Consider the following 13,206-nt stretch of genomic DNA (forward strand, 5'->3'; position numbering starts at 1 on the left):
TTAAGTATGAATCGTTGGAACAATGAAATGTCTAGTTGTATTCCACTCAAAAATTACTTATAATTTAAGAGATAAATATGATACATTTTTGAATATTTGGCTCCCTTATTTATAAAAGATAGGATGGCATATTTAGTTGCTCCGATGATAAAGATGTTGGTCCCTTGGGGAAAGTAATAAATATACTAAATTTATTTGAATCCCATGGAGCATGTGGAAACCTTCCAATGTCCAGGCAGTTCTTCTTCCTTCTTTCTTTTTCTTTTTTTTCCCCTTTCTTTTCAGGTAGGAGTATATACCAGGGGGAAGGGTTAAGGGGAGGGGGGAGTGTAGACATTATCTTTAAAAAAATTATATTTAAAAAAAAAAGAAAAATAGAGAGCAATTTGCTAGGCCGTCTCTAGGAAACGTTACATGGTCGACACAACATCTATGTTCTATTATCTTATGGTTAAAATGTGCTGACAGGCTATGTTTTGATGTCCGTAAGACCCATAAGACAAAGGAGCAGAAGTCGGCCATTCGGCCCAAGTCTGCTCTCCCATTATATCATGAGCTGATCCATTCTCCCATTTAGTCCCACTCCCCCGACTTCTCACCATAACCTTTGATGCCCTGGCTCCTCAGATACCTATCAATCTCTGCCTTAAATATACCCAGTGACTTGACCTCCACTGCCACCCGTGGCAACAAATTCCACAGATTCACCACCCTCTGGCTAAAAAAATTTCTTCGCATCTCCGTTCTGAATGGGCGCCCTTCAATCCTTAAGTCATGCCCTCTTGTTCTAGACTCCCCCACCATGGGAAACAACTTTGCCACATCCACTCTGTCCATGCCTTTTAACATTCGAAATGTTTCTATGAGGTCTCCCCTCATTCTTCTGAACTCCAAGGAATACAGTCCAAGAGCGGACAAATGTTCCTCATATGTTAACCCTCTCATTCCTGGAATCATTCTAGTGAATCTTCTCTGATCCCTCTCCAACGTCAGCACATCCTTTCTTAAATAAGGAGCCCAAAACTGCCCCTAGTACTCCAAGTGAGGTCTCACCAGTGCCTTTTAGATCCTCAACATCACATCCCTGCTCCTATACTCTATTCCTGTAGAAATGAATGCCAACATTGCATTCACCTTCTTCTTCACTACTGACTCAACATGGAGGTTAACCTTAAGGGTATCCTGCACGAGGGCCCCCAAGTCCCGTTGCATCTCAGAACTTTGAATTCTCTCCCCATTTAAATAATAGTCTGCCCGTTTATTTCTTCTGCCAAAGTGCATAACCATACATTTTCCAACATTGTAATTCATTTGCCACTTCTTTGCCCGTTCTTCCAATCTATCCAAGTTTCTCTGCAGACTGTTTCCTCAGCACTACCAGCCCCTCCACCTATCTTCGTATCGTCAGCAAACTTAGCCACAAAGTCATCTATTCCATAATCCAGATTGTTGATGTACAATGTAAAAAGAAGTGGCCCCCAACACGGACCCCTGTGGAACACCACTGGTAACCGGCAGCCAACCAGAATAGGATCCCTTTATTCCCACTCTCTGTTTCCTGCCAATCAGCCAACGCTCTATCCACGTATGTAACTTTCCCGTAATTCCATGGGCTCTTATCTTGTTTCGCAGCCTCGTGTGGCACCTTGTCAATAGGAGTCCCAGGACTCCAATTGAGATTGTGCTGCAATCACTATGATCTAGAGCAGAGATGAATGACGCTGATGTTTACTGTTTGAGAGGTGGCAAACTGTCAAAAATCATCCCATGGCAAGTACCTAAGTACAAATTTTTAGGGATAAATATCAAATCTGCATCCCTTTTTGAATTTTTACATCGCTTTACTACAGCTAATCATATCTAGCAAGATGGTGAAAGCTGGGAACAAGTACATAAAGTAAAAACCTAAAAAAATAAAAGCAGCTCCAAGGAGGAAAGACGCCCACTAAAAACCAGGGACTGGACTAGAGGTTCCCAAGTAGGGGTCCACGGACCCATCGGTTACTAGTAGGGGTCTATAGCATAGAAATGATTGGGAGCCCCTGGTCTAGATTGTTTTAGTTTGTTATTGTAATTGTATAATTTGTGTTCAGCAGAAAAACTTTATACTTTGTAATAAACATAATAAAAAGCAGAATTGTTTTTAAAAATTGAGAATATTAAGAATAAATAACACAAAACCAAAACTGATGCACCTAAAATACTGTAAATACTGCGATCTAAATGTGAATTGCTTACACAGCAGCAATGTGGAGAAATGGAAGAAAGCCATGGACCTGTTCACCTATGTCCTTTATTAGATTATGAAGACACGTAGTCCCCTTTTATTGTCATTTAGTAACGCATGCATTAAGAAATGATACATTATTTCCTCCGGTGTGATATCACAAAACACAGGACAGACCAAGACTGGAAAAACTGACAAAACCACATAATTATACATATAGTTACAAACAGTGTAACAATACCATAATTTGATGAAGAAAGTGCATGAGCACAGTAAAGTTCAAAGTTTCTCAAATGTCCCACATCTCACGCAGACGGGAGAAGGAAGAAAAACTCTCCCTGCCATGCCGACCACAATCCGACTCTGAGTCATCCAAAAACTTGGAGCTCTGATCAGCTCTCCAACACCGAGTGCTGAGCTCTGCCGAACGATTCGACCTCCTTCTCGGTCGCCAAAAGCAGGCAAGGCCGGGGATTTTGAGGCCTACCCTGTGAAAGATTCCGGACCATACAGTAACGACAGCAGCGGACGGGCATTTCAGAAATTTCTCCAGATGTTCCTCTGTGCTTTCACGTCCATTATCCATCAGATCAGAATTGTCCACGGCCCCTATTTAACAGATACGATATCATTTTTCACCGGAGAGCTGTGCACACGCCACGTGCTGCCATCTTCTCCCGCCGAGAGTCTGAGAGTCTTACTTGAGAATCTTAAGTTTGGTATACTTTTTATTTTCACTTGAGCCTCAGCCTTCATAGTGTTTTGAAGTGTTTATGGATCCATGCTTCTGACAATGCCCATGTACAACCTGGGCTATGACTTTGCATTGCTGTCTTGTTCTGAAACTTGCCATTTAGTCTAATACTGATACCCCTTGGCCACCACTCACAATATCTCCTCCCTTGTAATCATTGTAATCTGTTATATGCAGTTTATGTCAAGTCTGTGTTTTGCTTTTTGCCCAAAGAGACTTGTGCACAAAACCTTATCAAAATCTTTTTGGAGTCTGTATGGGTAATCCATCCCTTTTTCTACTAGGATGACTGCGTCCAAAATGGTCACTGAAAATCACTTAACAATTTCTGAGTTTATGCTGCCTTTTTGTGATCAAGTCAAATTTGTTCCTAGTAAAAGGAGTGTTGTATACAGTTTGAGCCACCCCACTATAGGAAGGATATTGAGGCTTTGGAGAGGGTACAGAAAAGGTTTTCCAGGATGCTGCCTTGTTTAAAGGGCATGTGCTATCACAGGAGGCTGGATAAATTTGGGTTGTTTTCTCTGGAGCGGCGGAGGCTGAGGGAAGATTTGATAGAGGTTTGTAAGATTGAGAGGCATAGAGAGACAGGGAGTATTCGTTTCCTAGGGTTGAAGTGTCTAATCCACCCAGACCCTGTATAATGCCACCTTGTGTAGTGTTGATTCATACAATTCTTTAATGAAATTTAAAATGACAAAAGTTCATTCTAAACAACACTAAAACTTCTCAAGCGGCTGCCATTACAGTAAATATTCAATCAGCCAATGAAAGTGCTTTACATATGCTCTGAGCCACTTACAGCCAATCATGTATTAGTTCATGCTCTGCCTCCCCCACATGGCTAAATGTTCTTGTGCTGTCGCCAATTTATTCCATTTTTTTCACCCATAATATCTGGAAAATGGCCTGCAACTTCCAGTGAGGGTAGAACATCGAAGATATCTAGGAAGAGTATTAGCATGGATGTGAGACTGCAAGTGAAACAGTATTTTGAAGCTGGTGAGCGTCAGGTTGTTGTTGGTGCCTCTTTGAAATTTAGAAATTGCCAAGGGTTACCCATAGCCCTCTATTTTTCTAAGCTCCATGTACCTATGCAGGAGTCTCTTAAAAGACCCAATCGTATCTGACTCCACCAACATCGCCAGCAGCCCATTCCATGCACTCACCACTCTCTGTTTTTTTTTAAAAACACATAATAATAATAACAACAACAACAGCAACAACTTGCCCTGACTGAGGGGAGAAAAAAACCAGAGGACATGGGTTAAGGGTGAGGGGGGAAAAGTTTAAAGGGAACATTAGGGGGGGGCTTCTTCACACAGAGAGTGGTGGGAGTATGGAATGAGCTGCCAGACGAGGTGGTAAATGCGGGTTCTTTTTTAACATTTAAGAATAAATTGGACAGATGCATGGATGGGAGGTGTATGGAGGGATATGGTCCGTGTGCAGGTCAGTGGGACTAGGCAGAAAATGGTTCGGCACAGCGAAGAAGGGCCAAAGGGCCTGTTTCTGTGCTGTAGTTTCTATGGTTCTGTAGTTCATCATCTTATACACCTCTATCAGGTTGTCTTTCATCCTTTGTTGCTCCGAGGACAGAAGGCCAAGTTCACTCAACCTATTCTCATAAGGCATGCTCCCCAATCCAGGCAACAACCTTATAAATCTCCTCTGCACCCTTTCTATGGTTTCCACGTCCTTCCTATAGTGAGGCGACCAGAACTGAGCACAGTACTCCAAGTGGGGTCTGACCAGGGTCCTAAAAGCTGTAACATTACCTCTCGGCTCTTAAACTCAATCCCACAGTTGATGAAGACTAATGCACCGTATGTCTTCTTAACCACATAGTCAACCTGCGCAACAGCTTTGAGTGTCCTATGGACTCAGACCCCAAGATTGCTCTGATTCTCCACACTGCCAAGAGTCTTACCATTAATACTATATTCTGCCATCATATTTGACCAACCAGAATGAACAACCTTTCACCTCTCTGGGTTGAACTCCATTTGCCACTTTTCAGCCCAGTTTTGCATCCTATGAATGTCCCACTGTAACCTCTGACAGCCCTCCACACTGTCCACAGCACCCCCAACCTTTGTGTCAATTAGAGACTAATCATTCTATGTGTTAAGAATGAAAGTTAATAACAAGGAGACAGTTGCATATTCCAATGTAGGAAGATAGTTACTGAGTCTGTGGTGAAGTATGAATTCACAGATGTGCAAAAGGAATTAACCAATCGGACCACAGTAAGTTTCTACGATGGACAGAAGTTATGGGATTTACTGAGAACTTGTAAGTTGGAGCATTTGGGTGGCTGGAAGGAAATATCTTTTGGCAAGCGACACACACTGTTGCTTGGATTTCCAGCATCTGCAGATTTTCTCATGTCTGTTGGCAATGCTTGAATGACTTCATAGAAGACGCCAATTGCAGAATTTGTGTTAAGTTTTCATCTAGTGCCAGATGGGATGTTGATTCACAGAGGTTTGGAATACTGGAAGGCCAAGGTGATCACTGTGGATGCAGTGTTACTAGGGTGCACATCTGTCCTATTACTGTTAGGATGAGGGGTCAAATGATCTGGGAAAGGTATAGAACCCACAGTGGGCTGAAAACAGTTCTTCAGTGTTTGGAGAAAATTGTGGTTTATGCCACAGGAGAGAGCAGTCCCCAGTAGGAGAATGTAGAGCTTTTGTTTAACTTGACATCTGAAGGATGACGCCTCAGACAGTGCAAATCTCCCCCAGAACTGTGGTGGAGCATCCATGTGGAGTTCCATGGAGGAAGGTGAACAAGCAATTACATCAAGGGAATGGGTAAAGTGAGGGAGTGCAGACTGTAATCCGCCATGTGGAGATTGCTGTTTACAGAAGCACCATAGTCGCCCTGTTACAAATTACAAGCAGGACTCAGAAGCTCATGTAATAAGATCATGGCCAATCTGTTTGTAACCTCAACTCCATATTTTCATCCCACTTGGCTTATCAAGAGGCTGAATCTGCAGACTGAATGGCAGAGTGCTGTCAATGGAATATGATGATGAAGTCTGCAGCAATACTCAGGTTGGAGATGATGAATGTTGTTAGATCACGTTGCTTTAAGTGAACCGGGTTAAATAACAATCTCCGTGGAACTGGCTTTTCATTGGTTTGTAACTATTGCTTCTATCCTCACTCTGAATAAGTGGCATCACAGGTAGATAGGGCCCTAAAGAGAGTTTTTACCACATAGCCCTTCATAAATTGGGGCACTGAGTACAGGAGTTGCCATGTTATGTTGAATTTGTACGAGATGGTGGGGCTGAATTTTGAGTGTTGTGTGCTGTTCTGGTCATTTACCTATGTGAATGGTTATGGGGTGAATGCATGCAGGCTTTTCCCTTCAGGTTGGGTGATACAGGTACAAAGTACGTATGTAGACTATATACAACCTTGAGATTTGTCTCTTTGCAGGCAGCTACAAAACAAAGAAACCCAATAGAACCCATTTTTTAAAAAAAGACTGTCAAACACCAATGTGAAGGAAAAAAACAAACTGCAAACAATAAAAATAAGCAAATAGCATTCTGAGCTGAACTTTCAAAAGAAAGTCCAGTTTAGGGTGAAAGGTAAAATATTTGAGGGGAAACTTCACTGAGGGTGGTGCAAGTGTGTAACAAGTTGCCAGCAGAAATGGTAACTGCAAGTTCAATTATAACTTTTAAGATTTGTTTTTTTCAAATGCAGTGGACCCCTAGCATTAACCGAGGATCTTTGGACCTCTGGTTAGGAACCACTGATTTCAGAGAAGTGTTTGGTGGATGGATGAATAAGGTTTGGAAGAATGTGTTCTAGGTACAGGTTGAGGGAACCAGGCAGGAGATCAGGTTGGCACGGACTGCATGGGCTGTTTCTGTGCCTTAGTGCTCCATGACTGCGTAACTGTCTGTTAGGGTTCTTTACGCCTGTCTATAGACATGTGAACTTTAAAACCCAGCTCTGCCACCCCATCCCAACAGACAACTCTGCCCTGATTATTCGCACTTCAGACATAAATGACCTGAACAACTCTTTGTTTTGAGAGATACTTAATGTGAATCTTTGTTTTCCTGCCTGGTGGAGAAAAAGAAGATTGAAACAGGGGCAGACACCTCTCACTAAATCCAGCATATATAGGGGGAGGGCCTGAAAGATGTTATTAACCCTCCTCATTGCTAGCTTAAGTAACCTTTTCTCTGTCCTCTTATACATGTGCAGTTTAGTTGAGGAAGCTGCACATAATTACCATGTGGAGCTGGGACGCAGAAACAGCAAGGAGGAAGCCTGGAACGACACTGCCATCGACCTGGTCAAAGCATCAGAGGTGAGCTCTGCTAGTTAAGGTACTTCACTCTTGTGGGAGATCAATTTGTTTTTCTCTTTCTTTACAAAGTCATCTACCCCATATTTTGTTCCCTTCTGTTCTGTTTTAGGTGATAATTTTCCCCCTGGTATTGTCAACATAGAATAGTACAGCACAGTACAGGCCCTTCAGCCCACAATGTTGTGCCGACCCTCAAACCCTGCCTCCCATATAACCCCCCACCTTAAATTCCTCCATATACCTGTCTAGTAGTCTCTTAAATTTCACTAGTGTATCTGCCTCCACCACTGACTCAGGCAGTGCATTCCACGCACCAACCACTCTCTGAGCAAAAAACCTTCCTCTAATATCCCCCTTGAACTTCCCACCCCTTACCTTAAAGCCATGTCCTCTTGTATTGAGCAGTGGTGCCCTGGGGAAGAGGGGCTGGCTGTCCACTCTATCTATTCCTCTTATTATCTTGTACACCTCTATCATGTCTCCTCTCATCCTCCTTCTCTCCAAAGAGTAAAGCCCTAGCTCCCTTAATCTCTGATGATAATGCATACTCTCTAAACCAGGCAGCATCCTGGTAAATCTCCTCTGTACCCTTTCCAATGCTTCCACATCCTTCCTATAGTGAGGCGACCAGAAATGGATGCAGTACTCCAAGTGTGGCCTAACCAGAATTTTATAGAGCTGCATCATTACATCATGACTCTTAAACTCTATCCCTCGACTTATGAAAGCTAACACCCCATAAGCTTTCTTAACTACCCTATCTACCTGTGAGGCAACTTTCAGGGATCTGTGGACATGTACCCCCAGATCCCTCTGCTCCTCCACACTACCAAGTATCCTGCCATTGACTTTGTACTCTGCCTTGGAGTTTGTCCTTCCAAAGTGTACCACCTCACACTTCTCCGGGTTGAACTCCATCTGCCACTTCTCAGCCCACTTCTGCATCCTATCAATGTCTCTCTGCAATCTTTGACAATCCTCTACACTATCTACAACACCACCAACCTCTGTGTCATCTGCAAACTTGCCAACCCACCCTTCTACCCCCACATCCAGGTCTTCTGTGGTGGCTGGATCTTTGCTCTCTTGGCTGTGTTGTGTGATGGAATACCAATGCATAATAAGCTCTAGTAAACACGTGGTATGACACCTAGTGCAGGAAGCATTTACCGAGTACAGCAACGATGGTACGCTTGTTCTCTGAAGCTGAAGATTATGCTAGAACAACAAAAAAAATCTGCTAAAGGAACTCAAATGATGTCTGTGGGAGGAAAGGCATTATGGGTTGAAATTCTGCATTAGAATTTTATGGGTTAAAGCCCTGCATCAGTCAGTGCGAAGTGTGGAGGGACAAGGTATTGAGTGGCAATAGCTCACTTGGAAGAACTTGGGAAAATTGTGTTTGTATATGATACTGAGCTAATAATGTACTGTATGTATTGGAAATGTATGGGATAGAGAAGAATACATAGAGCTATTAAATATGGCGGAGAGATGGTCAGTCTATCATGGCTCAGCTGGTTCGGGTAGAGGTGCTGGGTTTGAAATCCAATCCAGTGGTTTGAGCATTGTCCACTGTGGACCTGGGGAGTCCTTCAGACTTGGGTATTATCTTTCAGATAAGTAGTTAAGCCAGTGCTCCTCTTTATTCTCTTAGGTGGAGGTAAAAGATCAGGGGAGTAAACCCCAACATCCTGTCTGATATTTATCCTTCACTGAGTATTAATAAAGTAGATTATCTGGCCATTACCATATTAGGGAGAGCTTCCTCTTTCTGCTGACAGCTGTGTTTACTTTATTAAACTGACCACACCTTAGAAATGTTTTGTGAACAGTAAAGCAAGTTGGTGTTTCCTGAAAGGGATATGGAGAGTGCTATATAACAGTCATACAGCAGGGAAACTGGCATGGACATTTTCCCCAAATGGGTGGTACTGATTGTTGCAGTAAGAAGCCTGTCCTATCCACCATGTGACTGCTCATGTGACATCATGTGATTAGGTGATTTTGCAGGCTTGTTCATTTATCAATTAATGTTGACCTGCTAATCCTGTGCGTGTGAACGTGCTCATTGTTCTTGGGTGACTACGAGTCAAGCAAAGCTACTCAGCCGCACTGTATGCGATAAACGTTCAGTTCCAACCTCCAGGTTGTAACAAAGCCCAATGCCCATTTTGTTCCCCTGTCATTTCTTTCTGTAAGAAGGATTCATCTGAACATGGTGTTTGTTTGTGCTTTGATTCTGTATGTCATCTGAATGTGCTGTTTAGTTCAGCTCTGATTCCATAACTCATTAGTTGTGTGCTGTACCATTGAGAGCATACTCACCAACTGCAGCTCAGTGTGGTATGGCAATTGTCCCGAATCGGACCGCAAAGCACTCCAGCGTGTGGTGAAAACTGCCCTGCGGATTATCGGCACCCAATTGCCCACCATTGAGAACATCTACCATAAATGCTGCCTGGGCAGGGCGAAAAGCATTATCAGGGATGCATCTCACCCTAACCATGGACTTTTTCCTCTCCTCTCATCCGGTAGGTGCTACAGGAGGCTCCGCTCCCGCACCAGCAGGCACAGGAAGAGCTTCTTCCCTGAGGCTGTGACCCTGCTGAACCTCACATCACAGCGCTAAGCAGTATTGCATCTGTATTGTACTGTCTCAGTACTTTTATATTTGTGAGCTGTAGCACCTTTTTTATTCACAGTTATTTTGTAAATAACAATATTCTTTGCTTTTCTGGTCAAATGCTAAATGCATTTAATTGGCTTTGTATCTGTACTCGACACAATGACAATAAAGTTGAATCTGATCTAATTTAATCTAATATGTCATCTGAGCATGCTGTTGTGTTCTATTTCTTGTCTCCTTTAGGCTCATTGTCACTACGTGGTGGTGAAGCTGTTTGCTGCCACACTGTCTGAGATCACAGACGTCTCAATCCATGATGTTCTCTGTACGCTTTTCCAGTTGTATGCCGTGTATGGAATCAGCAAGAATTCGGGAGACTTTTTACATGTAAGTGGGTTAAGTTACAGCCACGGGAATGTAGGCATAGAGACCTGACAGAAGCATCTAGAGATGAAGCACTATATTTGTGGTGAATGGAGTCACTAAGACCTCACACTATCTGAGGCTTGTATGTTTAGCGACTGCTGGCTTTTTGTAAAACCCTGTAACCCCACAAGAGATGGACAGTGTGTATATCAGGGATTACAGGATTTGCTTTTTAATTTCAACATAGAGATATTGTAAAACAGGAAGCATCTATGATTTTAAAATTGAGACTGGAGCAGCAGAGTAGCACACCAGGTGGAGCTGTTACTTCACACCTTGATCCTGACCTCCAGCGTTGTCTATAAAATCGAAGGTACATTTAACGTCAGAGCAATGTATACGATATACATTCTGAAACGCTTTTTCTTCACAACCATCCACAAAAAACAGGACTGCCCCCGAAGAATGAATGACATTTAAATGTTAGAACCCCGAAGTTCCCCCCAGGTCCCTTCCCTCCTGTGTATAAGGGGCAGCAGGCAACGATCCCCCTCCCCCCCCACCGAGCACTCAAGTGTGCAGCAAAGCAACAGCAAAGACACAGAATTGCAGTACCCCAAAGACTATTCATTCACCCGGTATTCGACATATCACAGGCTCTCTCCCTAATAAAAGAGAAAGAGAGTATCTCTGTTTCACAGCAAGAGGGGAGACTTAACAAAGAACTTGCTGGTTTACGATGTTAAAAGTCTGTTGCATCGCTTTTTCTGAATGTTTGCAATTCCTCCCCCCCTCCCCCATGGCAACTTGGGTTTCAGTCAGCTGTCCCAGTTTCCTCCCACAGTCCAAAGACGGGGTTAAAAGGTTACTTGGCTACCTACTGCAGGTTGCCCTAGTATGTTAGCTGATTGGAAGAATCAACAGTGGAAATGGAGGGTCTGCTTACAGGGAAATTTAATGCGGCATTGTGATTGCTGGGTTTGCTCTGAGAGCTGGCATAGACTTTGATGGGCCAGCTATGTCTGTGAGAATTTATGGTCCACAGTCCTAGAGCATGGGTTTGGAATGTGCTACATGCCCTTTGGATTCCTGGGGCGAGATTGTATCATGATGTGTGAGAGCATGAGGTGTGATGTGGATCGGTGCCGTCTATTTTAACATAATTGTCCTCTGCAGGCTGGAATCTTTAACGACCAGGAGATTTCCCAGGTGCAGCAACGTGTGAAGGAGCTGCTGGCTGCAATCCGACCCAATGCCGTGGCTCTCGTGGACGCCTTCGACTACCCTGACGCCATTCTTTCATCAGTGCTCGGCCGCTACGATGGCAACGTTTATGAGCACATGTTCGAATGGGCAAAACGTTCACCTCTGAACAAAACTGAGGTAAATAAAAAATCTGTAAGCTTTAATTGGTCAGGGGGTATGAAAGTAAACAGGAAACTGCTGATGCTGGAATCTGGAGCATGGAAAATGAAAGTGACCAACTCAGCAGGTTGAGCGGCTTATGGCCAGTTGATGCTTCAAGTCAACACTAGTCAGCAGGACTGAGAGTGAAGAGGGAAGATTAAAGCAAACAGTTGGGAATTCCCTGATATCTGGAGCATGAGGGTTTACAGTCCTAATCACATTAAGGATGTATTAGTACTGGGTGAGGTATAGGGGGGATCTACATGGCTTTGCTAGACTGGGAGAACGTTTGCTGTGAGAAGAGTGGTTAAGGCTGTGCTTATCTCTCTTCTTCCAAGCAGCGCTGGGTAAAATGTATAAATGCAAACATTTGGATTAAATGAAGATGAATTACAGCTAGATTTAATGTATTTGGTGCTAGAGTTGTAGAGGATAGTCAAGGAAGGTAATTCTTACCAGATTGTGATGGAGTTTGCTATATGAAAGTCTGTAAATATCTTTTATAAACTTTTAAAAAACAAATCTGCTTGGATGATCAATTGTTTGAGGTGTTGTCAGCTCTAGCTCTGTTGGCTAAGAGCAGGAACCTGTGACTGGGACGATAGATGTATTTTGTGTCTCAATGGATTGCTTACGTGCCTTGATTTGCCATGATTCTGCATGGTACAGCAGGGGTTGGCTTTGGAACTTGGATTGAATGAGTTTGGACTGACTGAGCAAAGTCCCTGCTGAATGTGAGTTTGACCAGCCTCAGTGTAATCTTTCATCTCCTTGCAACGAAAGGTTGTTTTTCCACTCCATTAGGGTTTAGTACTGCGAGTGTGACAAGCAAAAATGTCTCTGCAAGCATTGTCGCACCATTTGTCCCCATCAGTATGTGTTGGCTGACCTCACTTATTCCTGTTTAAAATTTGTTTTCTTCAAGGACAATAGTTGTTGGTAGAAAACAGGAAATCTGCAGATGCTGGAAATTCAAGCAACACACATCAAAGTTGCTGGTGAACGCAGCAGGCCAGGCAGCATCTCTAGGAAGAGGTGCAGTCGACGTTTCGGACCGAGACCCTTCGTCAGGACTAAGTGAAGGAAGAGTTAGTAAGAGATTTGAAAGTGGGAGGGGGAGGGGGAGATCCAAAATGATAGGAGAAGACAGGAGGGGGAGGGATGGAGCCGAGAGCTGGACAGGTGATTGGCAAAGGGGATATGAGAGGATCATGGGACAGGAGGTTCGGGGAGAAAGACAAGGGGGGGGAACCCAGAGGATGGGCAAGGGGTATAGTCAGAGGGAGAAAAAGGAGAGTGAGAGAAAGAATGTGTGTATAAAAATAAATAACAGATGGGGTATGAGGGGGAGGTGGGGCATTAGCGGAAGTTAGAGAAGTCGACGTTCATGCCATCAGGTTGGAGGCTACCCAGATGGAATATAAGGTGTTGTTCCTCCAACCTGAGTGTGGCTTCATCTATACAGTAGAGGAGGTCGTG

At 43.5% G+C, this 13,206-nt stretch overlaps 1 protein-coding gene across 1 annotated transcript in view; it reads left to right on the forward strand.

The window, feature by feature from the left end:
* acox1 (acyl-CoA oxidase 1, palmitoyl) overlaps nt 1–13,206 on the forward strand; it is a 71,828-nt gene that overhangs the window by 48,915 nt on the left and 9,707 nt on the right. The window contains exons 11-13 of the mRNA XM_063030926.1: nt 7,220–7,325; nt 10,198–10,341; nt 11,497–11,703. Of these exons, the coding sequence (XP_062886996.1) occupies nt 7,220–7,325; nt 10,198–10,341; nt 11,497–11,703 (457 nt within the window). The remainder of the gene's footprint in view (nt 1–7,219; nt 7,326–10,197; nt 10,342–11,496; nt 11,704–13,206) is intronic.

This window comes from Mobula hypostoma, chromosome 22 (assembly GCF_963921235.1).
Source record: "Mobula hypostoma chromosome 22, sMobHyp1.1, whole genome shotgun sequence".
Classification (NCBI taxonomy): Eukaryota; Metazoa; Chordata; class Chondrichthyes; order Myliobatiformes; family Myliobatidae; genus Mobula; species Mobula hypostoma.